The sequence below is a fragment of the Eurytemora carolleeae genome, unplaced genomic scaffold, assembly GCF_000591075.1.
Source record: "Eurytemora carolleeae unplaced genomic scaffold, Eaff_2.0 scaffold839, whole genome shotgun sequence".
Classification (NCBI taxonomy): domain Eukaryota; kingdom Metazoa; phylum Arthropoda; class Copepoda; order Calanoida; family Temoridae; genus Eurytemora; species Eurytemora carolleeae.
Window position 1 is genome coordinate 81,179 of NW_019396749.1, and position 20,600 is coordinate 101,778.

A 20,600-nucleotide genomic window follows, 5' to 3' on the forward strand; every position below is an offset into this window, starting at 1 on the left:
GGAAGGTTTATGAAAAAAAAATCAAAATTTCAAATATTTGTCTCCATCAAAATTCGATCGTCATTAAATTTTTAAAAATTTTGAAAATCCGCGAATTATTTTTGTTTTGTTTTACGATGTACACAAAGAGAACATGTTCACAACTAATATAGAAGATGGGCGCGAAGCGCCCTCTAAGGCTAGAAAGAAGGGAGCGAAGCGCCTTGAATTTCTAATATTTGTAAATATGTAAAACAGGTTTCAAAAATAAAAAGAGATTCTTATCCTAATATCTTTGTATATCTATATTATTTTGTCTATCTATATTATTCACACATATATAATTATAAGCTGATTTTCTGAATTTAAATTCGCGCATTTTCTCCGAACTTACTCAGTTGACCTATTCAGATTTTACCAAAGTAGCAGGGATAGAAATTTTATATTATTTATATTATTTTCTACTCATTTAATTATAGTAGTTACAGAGAGAGTCAAAAACAACTGTGAATGAATGTCGTTTTCATTTCCACGAAACTTTTCCCCGTCAATATGGAACTTGAAGTAAACCAAAAATGTGAAAATATACGTTTGCTATCCAATCCTCAAATTTCATTAAGATTGGGTCTGATCAATTGAGAGATATATTAGTATAAGGTCCCCAACTTTTTATTGAAATTGATCCGCTGTAATTTTAAGTTTATCATATAAATAACACAGTAAACAGTTGCACAATACTTACCATATTTTTCATTCTTTTGGAGAAATATCACCGCTCTAATTCTTAAATCTATTTATTGATAGCCTTGCAAGCATTTGAAATAATAATAAATCCTTGAATAAAATCATTCAACTTTTTAAACGATAATTAAATAATAAACGGTGTAGGAAATAAACGACTAAATCTAGTCTGGGGTTTAAATTATACTTCTGGAACAAATTTGAGATAAAAATAAAATATTAATGAAAAATTATATTTTTTAGCGGGGGGCAGTATCCATGGATTCCCTCAAAAAATGTTAGCCAAATTGGTTCAGCCGTTTGGCCAGCTATTGCTAACATATAATTATATATAAATGCGAAGAGCCATCATATACAGTGGTAGGCGATTATATAAATGAAGACGACTTTTTTTCTAAAAATTTGATTGTTACTAAGCTTTATTCGAATTACAAGTTTGCAAATAATCAATGAAAAGCTTTTTTTTTAATTGTTGGCTTCTCTTGACAATGTTTTATGTTTAAATGTATTCATGCTGTTAAACAGATTGGTATACATCAAAATTTAATTCAAAAGTCGTCTTCATTGTAATGAAATAATCGCCTACCACTGTAGATAGGGCAGATATTGTTTAAAATTTGACAATGATTTGTATTCCTACAGGGAAGGGAAGGCACGATTGTACCCATTCAGTTACAGTAGGGAGCCCCATGAAATAACCTCCAGATTTGCAGAATGGCCTCCAAACCCCTCAAAAGTTTCTGTCTCCAAGTCCAGCATTCTAATCTCCAATTAAAGATATTTGGCTTTCACATCCACCAAGTCTTTATTCGAAAATCTCGCCATGATAACAAAGTTTTTAACTTTTGTTCTTCTTAATCTCACAAATTCCTAAACTTGTGCAGCTTTATGTCTAGATAGATCAATTTTATATTGTAATAAAAAAAGCTTGTTAACAATCAAAAGTTAAATAAAAATACCTCATTTATTAATATAATCGCCTACCACCGTATAAATTTCTTATATGCAGACGCAGCACAAAAACACTTTGTAAATGCTTTCACGTGAAATATGACTCGTTTTTGGGTCTTAAATGGTTTAAATTAATATTAAAAAATTGTATTATATATTTGAAATCTACAATCTAAATGTATAAGTATAATCCCCAAATTAAGGAAAATCGTCTTAAATAAATTAAGAATTACAATTTGAATTAAATAATATTTACATTCTAAATTTAATTATAGGGAGCCGCAAAAAGTATGAGACAATGTAGATTGTAGAACATGAAAAAAATAATTGTTGCCCCATGGTTTCGTGGGCAAAATTCAGATCTTATTCAATAAACTTAATTTTCACGACAGTCTCATGCCTTTTGTTACTCCCTGTATTCTGTACAGGGCAAATAAACAGATATTATATTGTAAATATAAAAACAGGAATTATAACTATTAATTACTACTTAACCGGGAGATTAAGGGAGGATAATTAAATTGAGGGGAAAACCACTTAGCCGAGGGCCTCCAAGACCTTTTTGGGGTTCTAAACCTCACGAGCGTAGCGAGGGAGGTTTAGAACCCCAAAAAGGTCGAGGAGGCCCAAGGCTAAGTGGTTTTCCCCTCAATTTAATTATCCTCATGAAAACTCCCGGTTAAGTAGTAATTNATTATTTGAACCGTAGGAAGGTTTGGAGTTTCTTATCAGAGGTTCCTTTTCCGCATCCTGTTTTTTCCTTCTTAACCCGTCCAGCACTCTAGAAAATCATATAGTGTGAGCTAGAAAACTGTGAAAAATGAAGACGACATTATAACACTATGATCGTCCATAAACTATCTAATACATATTTCTTGCAGTGATAACACACTGGAAATTATGAATTTATTTGTAGCTTTTTTCATGCAAACCAAACTATATCTGAAGTTAAGTAAAAAAAATTAGCAATCCGTTTAAAACAAAATTATTTAAATTAAGAAACACAAATTATGAATAATCCGTGCTTCGTGCAAAAATTTAACTGGATGGATTCCACAAAATTACGTCACGTGTGCCATTGAATCATTTGAAGACTGCCAACCACAAAGTCCGTAAACATGGGGGGGGGGGGCTCTGAGGCTTAGCCCAGCCCCCAGAAAATCAGAAAAGGGTAAGCCCCCGCCTACGGGAAAATTCCTGAAAGCGACTTGAAGAGTTTCTATACGAAAGATTGAGAAATGAGATTCTTCCAAGAATTGGTAGAATAAAGTAAAGTTTTATACCATCGCTATTCAGATAAAGGTTAATGGCCTCGTGAATAGTTAATGGTTCTCTTAATATAAATAGATACATAGTCACGTTGATACATCATATTCAAATTCAACCTTCTCAACAAGAGAAATGAAGACAACAATAGAATTTGAAAAAATAAAATTTATAATGAAAGATAGTTTTTTGGATTAATGTAGACTCCAATTTAGTTGATGAGCCCGTCCAAATTGAACTGAAGACATTTGAGACAAACACAACTTACAAAAACTTTTCTAATTTGTACCAACCTCTGGAACATTAAAATGACATGAGGTGTTGAAAATATGAATTACAGTCATATCACATAAGTTGAAAAAGGGAGTTCCAAAAAAGAAAAATAAATATGGGTATTATTTCTATTATCTGCATGCTCTTTGTTATACAAATCAAAGATCAAGGAAACATCTAAATCCGAAACTTAATTATCATATTCTTGAGAACCCCTTAATTGGTATTTAAAATATATAGAAGAAAATATGTAGAATCTTTCATGCTAAAATGTTTTAAATCATAAAAAACCTTAAAAAATGGTTCATACGAAGAAAAAACCATAATTAAAAAATTTAGCTTAAATTTCTATAATCCAATGAAAAAAATAGAATAATATACCAAATAAAGAAATATTTTATAAAAAAATATTGAATTTGATAAAAAAAATCAACAAAAAAAGATTTAATAGCAAACAAACTAAATCTATTTAAAAAACTTGAGAAATTCAAGGGCCATTTAAAAGAAAAAAAGGAGAAAAACATTAAAAAACAAAGACGATTAATAAAATCTAATAAATCATTAAACCAAAGAAAACATGTAAGAGAAGAAAAACTTTCAAAAACAAAACATGTCAAGACGGAATTCCGATTGGAAACCCTAAATATAATACATCATTAAACCATTTAATCGCACACTGTACACTGTACAGTAAACTATTTAACATGTACAGTGCCCGGTTTTCTAGATGTGGATGAAAGACAAAAAAAAATTAACTAATAAGAATAATTTGAAAAATTTCTGATGTTAATTTTTTTTAGATATTATTTTTCAGACAATAAAATGAAACATCAATGGCGAACCGGCATTTTAAATAACAAAAATTAAAAAATTCTAAAGAAAGAGATTTGCGCGGTCATCGTTAAAACTGAAGTGGGTCAACCCAGATCTAAATATATTTTCAAAAAAATGTGGATCAAGTAATTACTTTAGATCATCATCCACATCAAATTTTAAATGAGAAGAATGAAATGACTCTTACTAATAATTTTAATGATTGCAACAAAATAAATTTAAAATGAAAAAAAAGAAGAATAAATTAAAAGATTTTTCCTTTTTCCCATATTGCTAACTGGGAAACCATGAAAAAAATATAACGAAGGAGAACTGTGAATACAGGGGGGGGGGGGGGTGGTGTAAAAAATTAAATCCTAAAATTTTTTTTTTTAATGTCCCCTGAATTTCTCATATTTCAATCTTTCCTACCCTGACAATCATTCTTTGTATCAGAGTCACGTTTTCTTCCCTAAACATTTACCTATCTATCTATCTATATCTATATAAAAATTTGCCTTGTTTGTATCCAATAAGCGTGAAAACGGCTGAATCGATCGGATCCAAACTTTATGATCAAAGGAAAAATGTATGGCTGGTCGAAATGTAAAATTTTACCCTAGAAATAATATTAATTTTTAATGGGGGGGGGGGGTTGATTTTTGAAGGTTTGGGGAAAATAAGAGAAAAACTGGACATGAAAACGTTATAAAACCTAGTACACTGGAGTATATTATAACTAGGTTCTTTTTGTTTACACTTTAAAACAAGGAAGAAACTTTTTTTGCGGATTTAAAAAAAAAATTCGCGGATTTTCAAGAATTAATTTTTTTTTATAAAATTAAAAAGCTTTAAAACACATTTCTTTAAAATTTTTATCATTCATAAACCTTCCTTGTTATGTTATGTGCCTACATGTTCATTGTATGCGTATTGGCTAAATAAAGGTTTTCAACTTGAGAAATTTCTATTTCATTTCATTCCTCTCCAAGTTAAGGACTTTTCTTGACGGCCTGAATGTCTAGCGTATTTTTCCTTTCCAACAATAATTTCAACAAGCCAGCGCTTTAAAGTTAAATCGAATATTTAAAATCATATATAAAATATTCCAATCAAATTCTCAGCCTCAAAGTACTCGTCCACATTAAAAACTTCAAGATGATGCTCGTTTTCCTTCTTGGTTTCAACTAATTTTCATAAAAATCTTGTTTTTCTTTTAAAGATTTCAAAATACTTATAATTTACTTTTCTAATGAAGCATAAAAATACATATGTTTACAATTAGCTAGATTTCTGAATAAAAACTAGAGGTTAATTACCGTTTACCAGTTGGTATATCAATGACTCGTGTGAAAATTTTGTGAAGAAAAGGGGAGGGTGACTTTGACCAATTTGAATACATTTGGGAATCCTGAATTCATTTTTTGAAAGTCTGAATGAAATTTTGAGCGTTGTTCTTTTAGGAAAAATAAAAAAATTTGATAAATAAAATTTTCATATTTTTCCATGTTTTTTAAAGCTTTTTCACCAAAAAGTCTGATTCAAATACCAGCTAGATGTTTTAAACATTTACCTGTTAGTCTAGTATCTCATTACTAACATCAGAACGAAGTTTAAGGTTTAATAGATCACTTTCCCCCTATTTTATCATATTTTCCCACTATGTTAATATTTTCAGATTTTCTGGATTCATTCATTCATTTCTCATCGAAAATTCAAAAATCTTTAGTCCACAGGCCTCAATTGGATTTTGTAAAATAAAATAAAAAGGGAGAAACATTTTTACCCCCTTTTTCCCTCTTTTTCCATGTTTATAAAGCTTTTTTACCAACAGTCTGATTCAAAGACAAGCTAGGTGTTTTAAACATCTACCTGGAAGTCAAGCATCTCATAACTAACATTAGAACGAAGTTTAAGGTTTTTCAGATCAAATTAAAAAGTGGGGGAGTGAGAAAAGGGGGGAAGAAAAAAATATTCGCCTTTTCATTTTTTTTTACAATAATACTATCCAATTGAGGCCTGTGTGCAAAAGATTTTTAAATTTTCGATGAAAAATGAATCCATGAATCCAGAAAATCTGAAAATATTGACACAGTGGGAAAATATGATAAAAATAGGGGGGGGGGGGGGGAATAGGAGGACTCTGAAAACCTTGAACTTCGTTCTGATGTTGGTAATGAGATTCTTGACTTACAAGTAAGTGTTTATAACATCTAGTTGGTATTTGAATTAGACTTTTTGGTGAAAGAGCTTTAAAAAACATGGAAAAATAGGAAAGGGGGGGGGGAATATTTTTTTCCAAATGTTTATTTTTAATTTTCTTAAAAGAAACCCATATGTAAAATTTCATTCAGATTCCTCAAAAAATGAAGACAGTATTTCTAAATGTTTTCAAATTGGTCAAACTCACCCTCCCCTTTGATGCAAACCGCCCACCGTAGATTCAAAAATTATTTTTACATTTCAGTTTTTGAATTCAAATTCGTGTAAGGGACTGTTGACTTTATTTCAAATGACCCTCCATTTAAAGTGGGATGTCAGTTTCTCACAATGAGGAAGATATATTCGTTTTCCTATCTTAAAATATGTTAGATTCTCAAAATAGTCTTCAATAACTCTGCTGTATATAAATCTGTTCGTCACTTTGTAGAGAGAAACCACAATGGAAAATCATATATTTTCAGCCAGAATCATTCTTGATCCGAAAAGGTTAATACGGGGTACCAATGTGGATCGGACATACCAATGGAGGGTCACTTAAAATTCTGTCCACAGTCCTTTTAACCTCTCCTATTTTGGTAAAACGTAGAGAATGTAGACTGTAGAGAAGGTTTACCTGTGGAAGAGGCAAAGAATGAGTCCAATAAATTGAATTAGAGAAATAACTAGACAACTGTACTCCCAACCTATCTTATCATAGGTTAACCCACCTTAACACATATCATAATTGTTTTTATTACATTAATTACGTTAATTTAATCTGTTTGTTGAGAATTTTATAAATTTAATATGCATGATATGTTCAGAAAGAAAGAGTCTATGAAAATGAAAAGAAGAAGTGGTTCATACTATTTGGCTAGTTTTAAAGCAAAAAAATAGAAAAATTAATAGAAGAAGTGGTTCATACTATTTGGCTAATGTTAAAGCAAAAAAATAGAAAAATGAAAAGAAGAAGTGGTTCATACTATTTTGCTAATGTTAAAGCAAAAAAATAGAAAAATGAAAAGAAGAAGTGGTTCATACTATTTGGCTAATGTTAAAGCAAAAAAATAGAAAAATTAATAAGAAATATCAAAATTACAAAAAAGGGTTTTGCCCTTACCTAATGCAGATCCAATAAAACTCCCAATACACTCGTTAGTGATCCACAAGCTGGTAGCTAGACCCTTTAAATAAATAATCAATCAAGGGACTGTGTAGGATATATGGATAGTTAGTAAAGGGACTGTGCAGGATATATGGATAGTTAGTAAAGGGACTGGTGTAGGACATATGGATAGTTAGTAAAGGGACTGTGTAAGATATATGGATAGTTAGTAAAGGGACTGTGTAGGATATATGGATAGTTAGTTAAGGGACTGTGTAGGATATATGAATAGTTAGTTAAGGGACTGTGCAGGATATATGAATAGTTAGTTAAGGGACTGTGTAGGATATATGAATAGTTAGTAAAGGGACTGTGCAGGATATATGGATATTAAGTTATGAGACTGTGCAGGATATATGGATAGTTAGTAAAGGGACTGTGTAGGATATATGAATAGTTAGTAAAGGGACTGTGCAGGATATATGCATAGTAAGTAAAGAAATTGTGAAGGATAGATAAATGGTTAGTAAAGACATTGTGAAGGATAGACGGATGGTAAGTAAAGGACTGTGTAGGATAGATGGATAGTTAGTTATGAGACTATGTTGGATAGATGGATATTAAGAAAGGGACTGGAAAGGATAATGGATAGTTGGTTAGTAAAGGGGCTGTACCTGGGCTTGCTCTTTGTTTACATTCTCTCCTTTCTCTATTTCTCTGGTCAGGAGGATCAGGGTACCTATACAATCAATCAATCAATAACTCAATTTATCAATCTATATATCAGTGAGACAGTCACTAAAAAAATCAATTAATCATTTAATCCGCTTTTCTTTAAATAGCTAACTGAAATAAAATTAATAAATAAATCAAATGTATCTTACCAATAAAGTTAGCCCCCATTCCTAAACCATGTACTCCCATTGAAACTCCAACCTAAAAAAGAATAGATTTCATTAAGAAAACCACTGTCATCAAAAAAAAATATTTTCATTTATGTTGAAGAAGGTTATTCAATTTTGCTAAACATTAGGGGAAATAAATGAAAAAATAATGTAAAATGAAAAAAGTTATTTAACATCTAAAACCCATTTTTAAATTCTGGAAATCACCTGAGCTAATGACGCCTCAAGGGGAAGAAAAACTGGTCCAAGGATGATAAAAGATACGGATATCAAACCACTCCCAAGCATTAACAGAACCCTAAAACACCGGGTTTCTTACCTGTCATTTTGTTAAGATTATATATATTTATACATTTAAAAAAAAATCATAGACGGATTTCTCTTGGATATGATTACGGCTCCATCTTTCAGTCCATGCGTGTCTTAGACATTGTACCCGAACTATCTGATGAATGTTGATATTCCACATTTTTTACGAAAATTCTTTCTTTCTTTGATTTTGTTCTTTGATAATAATGATTATAGATAGATCTTCAAGGAAGGGATTTGTAGTGTCTCAGAAATTTTTCCTTACATTTATGATTTAAAACTGGTTTATCAAAACAAATGTCAAAACCATTGTTAATACTCAACTTATTTTTTGTTAATTAATTTTATTATGTATATATATGACAGGTTGATTGTACATCTGTATCAAATCATAAGACCTTATTCTTAAACATGGACTGTCATGTATAATCAAGTGAAGGGGAATTTTTAAATTCTACCAATTTCCTACATTGTTTATGGAATAGAAAGACTCCATAAACAAACAAAAATTGAAAATAAAGAAAAAGAATGATATCTATTTCATTCTTCATCAAACTTCTAAGGGTACCATTGTTTATTGTAAATTCCATCCTACAAACGGAGGGTCACTTAACATAAAGCCTTTATTCTTCACTCTGCAGTCCCTTAAAGCGTAAAAAATATACGGGAAGGACAGTAAGCATAATTTTAAGCGATCCTCCATGCAAAGATGGCAATGCCCGATTCACAACGGTACCATTGAAACCGTAGTCTGATAAAATGTGGAAGATACTCAAAAAAGTGTAAATTCTCCATTGCATAAAAATTGCGAATATCACTTTCGCAGAGAAACCACAAATGAAAATTAACAGTTTAGAGGAACACAAACATTGATATCTAATTCATACTTGATAAGACAAAGCTTTTAAGGGTATAAATAATTAACAATTCATTAGTTGTGTATCTCCCAGTATCTAATATCTAACAGAATTTTAAGAATACTATAAAAATCGCGGAAAGTAGGAAAAACTGGAATAAGTTAAATCGTAAAATTATCTCCCGGAGTTTGCTAAATATACAGAAACCTTTAGAGAACAGGGAGATTACGGCAGGATGTCAGATTCCTTTGTTTCACAAATTCAAACTAAAGCAGGTAAATTGTCTTTGGGAAATTAAATCCTAACCTAACATCCATTCGTTTATCCAGGAGTAGACCCCAGACTGGAGATATAACAGCATACACAGCTCCATCAATAACAAGGAACAGGCTCGCCTAAAATACAGGAGATATAACAGCATACACAGCTCCATCAATAACAAGGAACAGGCTCGCCTAAAATATATACTGGAGATATAACAGCATACACACCTCCACCAATGACAAGGAACAGGCTCGCCCAAAACACTGGAGATATAACAGCATACACAGCTCCATCAATAACAAGGAACAGGCTCGCCTAAAATACTGGAGATATAACAGCACACACAGCTCCATCAATAATAAGGAACAGGCTCGCCTAAATTATATACTGGAGATACAACAGCATACACATTACACAGCTCCATCAATAACAAGGAACAGGATCGCCTAAAATATATACTGGAGATATAACAGCATACACAGCTCCATCAATAACAAGGAACAGGCTCGCCTAAAATAATGGAGATACAACAGCATACGCAGCTCCATCAATAACAAGGAAGAGGCTCGCCTAAAATACTGGAGATATAACAGCATACACAGCTCCATCAATAACAAGGAACAGGCTCACCTAAAATACTGGCGATATAACAGCATACACAGCTTCATCAATAACAAGGAACAGGCTCGCCTAAAATACTGGAGATACAACAGCATACGCAGCTCCATCAATAACAAGGAACAGGCTCGCCTAAAATACTGGAGATATAACAGCATACACAGCTCCATCAATAACAAGGAACAGGCTCGCCTAAAATATATACTGGAGATATAACAGCATACACAGCTCCATCAATAACAAGGAACAGGCTCGTCCTAAATATATTCATTCAGCCCATTCGGTTCATCTGTTCCAAATACTCATACTAAATACTCTTATATTTGTCTATCTAATTCCAGAAAGAGTATAAATTGTGATCTGAATCCTCAACCCCACCCCCCTACCCCTAAGAACCCGGAGGAATGTTTTTAAAGATCTGTGTTAAAAATAACAAGTTCTTCTTCCCTTTTTTTATAACAGTAACCAACAAATTCATTTATTTATTTAATGAGTTTTCCAGAAAGTGTCTATTACATAAAACCCCCCTTGGTGCAATAAGAAGTCAGCAATAAAATATGGTTTCAGTTTGATTATTTTCGTTTTTAAAATAGATTTTAAGTATTATTAATGTAATGATTTAAAAGGGAACCCGACATGGGACCTCCAGTCCTTATTTAGGGAACAGGCGCATCAACAAGCAGCATGATACGTCCTCGCTCCATTATGGCAAGGATGGTGAACTATTGTAAATATCTGATTTTATTTGTTTACCTTGAACGGAGAGATGTTGAATTGAGAAGAGAGGTAGGGTTCCATTGTAGGCTGATACCATTGTGTGCTCATTCCTTCAGAAATCAATCAATCAATCAGTGCATGTATTAAATCAATCTATCAATCAATCGATCAAATTATCAAGTATTCAAGCGTTCAAGCGTTCAAGCGTTCAAGCATTCAAGCATTCAAGCATTCAAGCATTCAAGCATTCAAGCATTCAAGCATTCAAGCATTCAAACATTCAAACATTCAAACATTAAAAAATTCAATCATTTAATCAATAAATCAATTGCAAAATTTAAAATTATGATCCAAGTATTAATACCTGAGAAAATAAGAACTATGGAGGCAATAAGAACTCCAGGTTTCTGAAATAATTTTAAGATTAATTCGCATCCATCATTACATCCGAGCGAGTGAAGGGGGGGGGGCAAGTTCTAAGATCCCCTGGTGTAATATAAACTGTTTATATACCACCCCCCCCCCTATTTGTTACTTAATCTTATTCAATACCGTGATAACGTCTCTGTATTTGACCCGAACAGGAACGAAATCAAGAATTCCTCCTCCCTGCTCCTTCTTCACTATCCAGCAGTATATGAGAAGACCAGCCACGATACCACTCAAACCTTCATCAAAGAGAAGTTTGAAACTACATATAATAATAAAAATTAGAATTAGGAACATTATTAAGTTTCTGAAGTTTAGAATGATTTTTAATTGAAATCAAATATTCAATACATCACAAAGAACTATTTTAAAATTCAGGATCTCTAAAGAAAACGGTGCTTTCTGACAAAAAACGCCAACTTTTACCGTATTTACAAATATCAATTGTTCCAACACTTTTAGGGACATTTTTGAGGGTTAAGATTAGTTCGTTGAAATTAAAAAATTGTGGTATTTTGAGCGTTTGATAAAATGTTATTAACCCCTTTAAGAGTATAAGAAACAAAATGCACGATTAAAAAATAAATAGAACTTACCGAGCATTATTCCACAGAACAGGAAAGGAAGATAAAATCCACCAAGCTCATAGAGGACACCTGAAAACGTTCATTAAGTACAGTATAATAAGCTCTTAGAATATAAGTTTATTGAGTACACATAGAAATAGTTTATTAAGCACATCTACAATGTATCGAAAAGCACACCTGGAAACCCCCCCCCCCCCCCCCCAATCCCCCATAACCACTGGCTACCTAATCTAAGTAATATCCCCATCATGGTCCCCCCTTCCCCCTTAAATTATAATTACCTCCAAGGAATGGTCCCATCATGGTCCCAAGACCGAAAGATGTTTCCATACAAGACATTGCAGTAGATGCATACTTGGCAGGGGCCATACTTCTAAAAATTAAACTAAATAGAATTTGAAATTTAATATCTAAATTCTTTTTTTAAATGTTTTAAAAACTTAAGTGTTCAATTAAAGATTACTTTCACAAAATGATGATAATTAAAATGCAATTTTCAGTAGAAAAGATCTTTTAAAAAACTAAATTTAAACCAAAATAAGATAAATAAAGGGGGGGGGGGAGGAGGTACGAAACGTAATCCGGGAAATCTAAACAATTTAGACAAGAATTTGTTGTATTAGTTAATTAAAATAACATCACACATGAAGATTAAGTATCTGATTTTTTTAAAATTCCTAATTTTTCAAATGTGGATTGTTTAATGGGACTGTATGCTCAATTTCAAGTGACCTTTGCAAAGATGGCAATGCCAGATTTACAACGGTACCCTTAAAAGCTTGTCTGATCAAGAATGAATTAGATATCTTGCTTTTGTTTCTTTAAGTTCTTTATTTTCATTTGTAAATTCTCTGCAATTGCATTAATACTTATAAGAAATGATCAGATATTAATACTTTTCGAGTCAGAAAAACGACCGACGGTATCTTCCTCATGTTTGAATAGATTATGGTTTCAAAGGTACCGTTGTCCTTTGCAATTTGTGTGAAGGGTTACTTTAATCATGGTTTTATATTGTGTACCTAGCAAGTGGGTATACAGCAGTATTGATGGCGGATTCTCCGAGAGCTGTAATACTACGCATAAGGATACTGATCCAGAAAAACAGTTGAACTAAAATACAATAATTTCAATCCGTTTTATTACCGAGGTTTAAACATTTTCTATCATAAAAGAAATCAGCCAAAAAAATCAAATATAATTCAAAATCAAATTATTGTTATTCTAATTTAAAGGAGCGAGTGAAATTTTATTTTAAGCGGGAATTAGAAAGTAATTAATTATTGCCTATAAACTTATTAAAAAAGTTAGGCCAATTTATGGATCGTTTATCAGACAAAAACTGAAAATTAAATCTAACAGAGAAAAACTTTTTGATTCCAAGATCCAAAGCAAGGTAACGAAACTTCACGAACATCCGCAAAAAAGTAATTCAAGGAGGCACGGTGCGATAAACTTACCATCGTTAATATCGGACACGAATCCGAATCCGATGTTCGCCAAACCAGAAACTATGGAACCTAAACAAAAAAATTATCAAAAATTTGTTTTTTGATCAAAACTATTCTCTTGTGTATGAATTTAAACCAAAAACAACACAATTTTAGCGAATTCACGAAATTAAAAATAATCTTCCAAATAATTATTATTTAAATACATTACTTACATTTAGCTAACAGCCCAATGGAACATAACATATCATATACTTTTCCAATTCTTTAATTATTAATTCAAAATAATAAATTTTATTATGAAGTAAGCACTACTCTTTGTCCCGAAAATAAAATAAAAAATCTTGTAAAATTGTTTAATTTAATGTAATGTGAATTATTAAAACATATGTTATAATTTTATTATAAATAAATACGACAAAAAAACTAAAACGTCTTTATTCTTTATTTTTAATAAAATATTTCAGATACTTAAAAGTACTGATTATTTTTATACAAGGTGTTCTATATTATATTGGATCGTTTAGAGCTCTAAATTTAGAAAGAATAAATCATCAAAAATTGTAAATACTAGGTTTTTTGAGTGCGCATGGCGTTAACGCTTTGAGATAATTCAATATCATATGGGACGCTCTGTACCATTATACATTATATAATTCAAAATATATATTTTTAAAATCTTATTCTAATAAAAAGAAGAAAATTGTAATTTTCCACAAACAACATTTGAAATATAAATAACTGATTAGAAAAATTTTTTCCCTCTTTCCTTTAGAATTCTTATGTTCAGATTTAGTCGTTTTAGGATTTAATCGCTGATATTAAGCTCTTGGGGAAACAGTGATTTTTTTGAAAAAAAAATGAGTTTGTGTAGGAAAAATAAATAAGGAATAACTTTTTTTAAATGAATGAAAAACTTTAAAAGTAAAGTAGTGTTTTTCATTCCCCTTTTCCCCTAAAACTAAATAATAATTTCCTATTTCCTCCCTGTGTGCTCGGGAGGGAGGTGGGGCAAAAGTAAAAACATATGTAATTTATGTAAGTTCAATTTCGTTGCAACAGTTAAGCACACACTTTGCGTGGAGTTTTACAAGAGAAAAAAACACTCAAGATTTTCAAGGACTCAGTTAAACTTTTAATTTCTTAGATGTTGAATTATAAATAAATTTAGAGAAGGACTAACTAAGCAGTCAAGGTGCATATTTTTTTAGAATTACATATTTTTGATTAATTGGGGAGGGGGGCGGGGGGATGAAAAATGAGACATCAAAAGGCCAGTTTTTTCATTCTTTTTGATACTTTTTAATAAAAAAATCATTTATTTTCACAATTCAGCAGAAAAAAAGCTGGCGCGCCGCGCAGCCATACATAAATTATGGGGAAAATAAATGATTTTCTAAGAGAGAGAGAGGGAGGGGGGAATTTAAAGGAAAATATTCCACCCTGAGTAAAGTACGAACATATGCAGATGCTTGATGCATGCACTATGCATGATATAAATTACTGTCACTTCACATGTCAACTTTGTAAGACCGGTGTGGAGTTAAATTGTGCCAACATTACAAATGGGAAGCACAATTCGCATTCATTTAATATTTAAGGATTAATGCAAAATCTTTTTATGATGATAACTGATGGTAAGATATAAAGAATTCGAAATATTTTTTTCCTTTTTTTGTGAGGATTTCAAAGCATAAAATTACCAAAAATCAAATTTGATTATCTTCTTATTTCTTGATTTTTGTTTCTGTTTTTAATGTGTTAAAAAATTACATTTATACTGAATTCCAATTTGTTGATTCATCCGAGAATAAAAAATATATTTATTTCCAACCCAGCAACTACAGGGTTGCCCACGTACAGAGGATGCCACTTCAGAGATAACTGTACGGACTTATTACGATCTGTTTCCTTTCCTTCATGATTCTCTGCAAACGTGCTTCTCTCTTAACAAAACCATTTAACAAATAACAGGTCATAAAAAGACTGTATTTAAGGCAGAAGACTTAATTAAACCATTATGTCGTCTTTACAGTCTCATCTTATTATTACGAGCCCCCCCCCCCCTTCATCTTGATGAAATGTTTAGTTAAAAAATTGTTTCTCCAGTTCCAAGTTTTTTTTGATTTTTTTACAATAAAACGGAAAAGAAATAAGTGAGAATACATACGTTATATACAATACGCATAATATTAAACTTGTTTCAGTATAGACCCATGTGATTGCATGACTGTATTTAGCCTGCACGTGTTTCATGATAACAAAGTTTTCCAGGGAAACAATCATTTTTCCACAGAACAAAATGAGACATCAAAATGCAAGTTAATTATTTTTGATACTTTTTACGCCCCCCCCCCCCAAAAAAAAACACACACACATTTATTTCCCTGTTAAATCATTTATTTTCCCCAGTTCAGCGAAAAAAAGCCTAAAAAATGGGGGGGAAATTATTTTTTAGGAAAATATACACCCCTCCAATAATATTAATGTATCGTCCTAATACGGGGGTAGAGTGGGGGGGGNGGGGGGGGGGCGTGTCTAACCTACTACTAGAAGACGAATAGATCCAATACTAGTGATGTATCGTCCGAATATAGGAGTAAAGACGATCTGAAGAATGAACACGGTAGCAAATACAGCAGAACTAGCAGTCACTGAAACAAAATAAAATACAGTTTGTTATTTTTCTAAAAATTTACTTTACAAGGAAATAAGAGATAAAAGAGAAGCTTAATAAGGCTTCTTACAAACCGTATAAACCCTGTGTTGCTACAGTGAACACCAGAAAACTGTGGAATATGAAAACGACTTTGAAGCAAAACTGAAGTGTTGCTACAAAGCAAATAGCTTTAACAGGAAGTTATAAAATCACGCTGTGCCTCATGTTAACTGTAATATTTAAAGTCATAACTTTAGTTTAAAAGTAGATTTCATATTCCTGAGTTTTCTGGTTATCACTGTAACTAGGAAAGATTTTTTTAATAGATTTATATATTTTCTTCCAAGAAAAATCTTAGAAAGTTTAAGTGGAAAAATTTCGTCCTAACTTGGAACGCACATTTTGGAACTCCCAAGTGGAAACTGTCTACTGGGTCTTGGTACAGTGGTAGGCGATTATATTACATAATAAAGACGACTTTCGATTTCAATTGTGATAAATATCAAACTGTTAAACAGCATAAATAGACTTCAACATAGAAGTCAAGATTAGCTGTCACTTTACAAAGCTACTCTTCGATTATTCGTAAACTTGTAGTACAAATCAATCAAAACTTAAATAAAAAGTCGTCTTCTTTGTATTGATATAATCGCTTACCCTGTGTATGTAAATTTATTTGTTTGCAGTAAAGTAAAAAGGACTGAAGAGTGTAGACACAACTTTCAGGAACCCGATCTTGTCCTATTCACAACGGTAACCTGAGTCTGATCAAGGAACTAGGAGATATCCTCATTTTTCTAGCAAATTGGTTTTCATAAATTCTGGTTTTCTTTTTAATAGTGACTTACGGATTTATGCAACAGATAAAATACAGAAAATTGTCAGAATTCAACGATGATATCTTCCTCATTGTTGTGAATCAGACATGCCACTCTTTGTTTAAAAAAAAGGGTCACTAGAAATTACTGCTTAAAGTTTTGGAAAATTTATTTTAATATTTTTCTTTTCATTTCCTAATTTGATGTTTTTAGCCCTTCTTGATTGGAACCAATCAAATTTTTTCCTAAATTCTAGGAAATAAATTGAAGGAGAAATTGTCTGGAGGAAGGAGAAAGAATGAAATAAAACCTGATAATCCTTTAGAAGCAGCTTCTGTAGTGTAGAACGGAGAAAGGATGGACAGAGCATTACCACAAAGGAACTCTACTAGTCCTAGCAGGAAGAGGGACATAACATGAACTGCTGGTACACCACCCTCAACAACTACATCAGGGACATCCTCCTTAGCGCACTTAATAATATCCGTTGTATCGAGTGTTCGACGAACTGTTCGTATATACACTTCCGCAGAGTTGGCTTCCAAGGGCAGTTTTCCCAAGTCCGCTTCAAAACTTGCCATAATTGATGGGGGCCGGTTTGTGTATCTTTCAGCATTTTCAGAAAAAGATTGAGAAATAACTGTTCCAAGGTTCTTAAGTAAATTTTCAGTTTCACTGCTACTCTCACAGCTTCCACTGCTACTACTTTCATTGCTGCTGCTGTCACTACTGCTGCTGCTATTGCCGCTGCAGTTTTCTGAATTATCACTCTGAAGTTTCGCAGATTCTAAAACAAAATGGATCCGGATTTTTGCAAGAATTTAACAAATAAAAGGTTGTCAAAAACTTTCTTCTATCTTTGTTTTTTTTTGCTGAAACTTAATACCGTGCTTAAAGATTAGAAAGTTTTTATTAATCTATTAGTGATCAACTTAAAGTTTAAAAAACTAAGACTAACCCTACTCCAGAATTACCAGTTAACAAAGAGTTTTTTTTTAAGAATAAAGGCATCCATTTAATTTTTATGCGGATCCGGTTCCGCTCTGAAAAAATGTATACGGATTCAGGTCTTGAATATTTCTTAAAGATTTACTGAATCTTTTAATTAAGAAATTTCAAAAAAAATTTCTTCTTATTCGCTTATTTTTGTGCCGAAGATTATAAAGCTTTTATTAGTAAATGTATTGGTCAACATTTAACAGCTGTTTTTTAAACGCAAAATTTTTTTATGCAGACTTTTGTTGATATTTTGTCCCTTGAATCAGGATCCGTTTTTATGCGGATCCGGGTCCCATTTCAAAAATTCTGTGGATCCAACGGATCAGGATCCTAAGCGCTGCAAAGAACAGTGAAAAAATGGTTTTCTTGAATAATTAAAATGTCTCTTTACCGTTGATATTGTCTGCTTCTATGGTGCTGGGGAGCTCGGGTTGATCTTAAACAAAGAAAGTCTTAGTTTAGCTTTATTTTACAAAAGTAACACCCATAAAACTGGATAAAAGGAAGACGATATTTCTATAATCTTGTGAATACGATGTTGTTATAATGCTACAGTTTTAACATTAGCTGAAAAATCAATTTTAAGTATTATATATTCATTGGACTATCTAACATTAAACCCGAGTCTAATTCTTGTTTTTTTATAATATATATTTTACGGAAGTTTACCATTTTTTGTAAGTTTATTGAATTGGTGGTGTATAAAACATTAACAACAATCAAATCAAAATCTTCTTAACAATTAGGTATATTTTTAGACAACTCACCTGTACTTGAAGATTCCATTTTAAAAAGCTAAACTGACAATAATTGACTAAAATAGTACTGCAGGCAAATAGATCACAGGATAATCTTAGGCCTTAGGTTTTTTGGGTTTTCTACAAAATTATCAATCGTAATGTTATGTGTAAGCAACGTATTTTTTGTTTGATTTATTGACTGATTAATTGACTGATAAATTGATTGATAGATTGATTGATTGAAAGATTAATTCATATATTAATAGATTGATTGATAGATGGATTGATTGATATATTGATTGATTCATTGATAGATAGATTGATTGATAAATTGAATGATTGATCGATTGATATATTCCTGTTGACACAGCAGACGCCGTAGCAGAAAAGAAGAATAGTGATGGCAATTCTCGGTCTGATGAACCCGGGACATTTTTAATTAAACATTCTGGGTTTTAAATTAAGCAACAACTGATGAAAAATGTCATGAAGAACACATGTGGAAAAACTTTTAAAGAATTAATTGCCAAGTTTTTAACTTTTGTCTCACTTTGAAAATGAACTATGTGATCCGATTTAGAATCATTTTACAGATTCTTGACCAAACTTATTCCAATAATTAGGATACATTTAATTGAGATGCAGATCCGAGTGCTAAGCCCATCGTGTTAAAAACTGAATCCGGATTCGGATTCTAAATTCATAATATTAAAACTGAATCCGGATCAGGATCCTGGATCCATCATGCTAAAAATGAATCCGGATCCGGATCCTGGATCCAGATCATGTTAAAACCGAATCCTGATCCAGGAAATCCAGATTCGGATCCTGAATTCATGTTAAAAACTGAATCAGGATCCGGATCCTGGATCCATCATAGTAAAAACTAAATCAGGAACCGGATCAAGTTCATAAACAATTTGATAAAGTAAACTAATTTTTTAAATATTTTTTCCCCTTTTTCTTGATTTACCCCCCAAATTTTAAATTTTAACGATCTCGGGGCTCTTTTTTTTCGTTTTTTTTTTGTAAACTCTAATTATCGATATTGCAACCTGTGATGGTCTTTTTTCCAGTGAAGTGATCCGAAATAAATCAAATATGAAAAATAAAATGAAATAGAAAATAAAAATGTCCGCTCCTGTTCATTAGTAAACTGTAGTAACTGTACTATCGGGCTATTAACCCATTTGACCTGAAATTAACAGACAACTGAACAACTTAATGAAAAAAGTTAATTTTGGTATTTCCTAGAGAACGCTTTTTGGACCCCCCCCCCCCCACACCTCCTTTCAGCTTTGAACATAGATTTTCTTCACATGGGCAAAGTTGGACATGTGGCGCGGCACTCGGCCCCTTACCCTGTTCTACCCACAGCACTCGGTTTAGAAACTGTCTTAACAGAAGCTAATACTGTAAGAACACTTTCAAAACATATAAAAAGTACAGGGCAGATTCTTTCATTTTCTCTAGATGAGACTAACAAGAAGAACTATATGGCTTCTAAGCTTTAAAAACGAGATTTTTACTTTCTACAGGATGAGTCAAAAAAAAAGGGTGAATATAGCGAGATCTTGCATATAATACAGCAGATTTTGAATTTTTTATATGCAATTGATAGCAGGGGAAGATACAAGGGGGGGGCAGCAGTACCTTTGCACCCCCCCCCCCACAGATTCTTAATAAACTAATGTGTTAGTTAGAAATCAAGCTTTTTAGTCTTTAGTCTTTAATTTCGACTCTTTTTGAGTCTTTTAAGTAAAAAAAAATTTCCCTGCGGCGCGTCTTTTGGTTCCTAAATCTGGATATTTTGTTTCGAAATAAATCTAGCACCCCCCTCACTTAAATCCTGTATCAGCCCTGAAATCTGATAGACCCTTAAAAAAAATTCAAAATTAGATGAGTAGAAAAACAAGT

General features: G+C 32.0%; 1 protein-coding gene across 1 annotated transcript; it reads right to left on the reverse strand.

Annotated features, from left to right (window-relative positions):
* Nucleotides 1-2,352: 2,352 nt before the first annotated feature.
* On the reverse strand, nucleotides 2,353-18,821 carry LOC111708176 (MFS-type transporter SLC18B1). The gene is made up of 19 exons (XM_023481472.1): nucleotides 18,711-18,821; nucleotides 18,335-18,379; nucleotides 17,255-17,731; nucleotides 16,011-16,121; nucleotides 13,477-13,536; nucleotides 13,039-13,129; nucleotides 12,298-12,389; nucleotides 12,026-12,085; nucleotides 11,553-11,668; nucleotides 11,365-11,407; nucleotides 11,037-11,110; nucleotides 9,708-9,796; nucleotides 8,443-8,533; nucleotides 8,215-8,266; nucleotides 8,005-8,069; nucleotides 7,346-7,409; nucleotides 6,860-6,953; nucleotides 4,456-4,495; nucleotides 2,353-2,452 (listed from the first exon to the last, which is right to left on the reverse strand). Exons 1-19 carry the CDS (start codon nucleotides 18,727-18,729, stop codon nucleotides 2,366-2,368), a joined length of 1,770 nt encoding a protein of 589 aa, XP_023337240.1. The 5' UTR covers nucleotides 18,730-18,821; the 3' UTR covers nucleotides 2,353-2,365.
* Between the last annotated feature and the right edge of the window lie 1,779 nt (nucleotides 18,822-20,600).

Coding starts and splice junctions, on each gene's coding strand:
- LOC111708176 (XM_023481472.1), bottom strand. Junction 8,267..8,442: donor TTGAGGCGTCATTAGCTCAG/GTGATTTCCAGA, acceptor ATTCTTTTTTAG/GTTGGAGTTTCAATGGGAGT. Junction 2,453..4,455: donor TACAAAGAATGATTGTCAGG/GTAGGAAAGATT, acceptor ATGATTTTCTAG/AGTGCTGGACGGGTTAAGAA.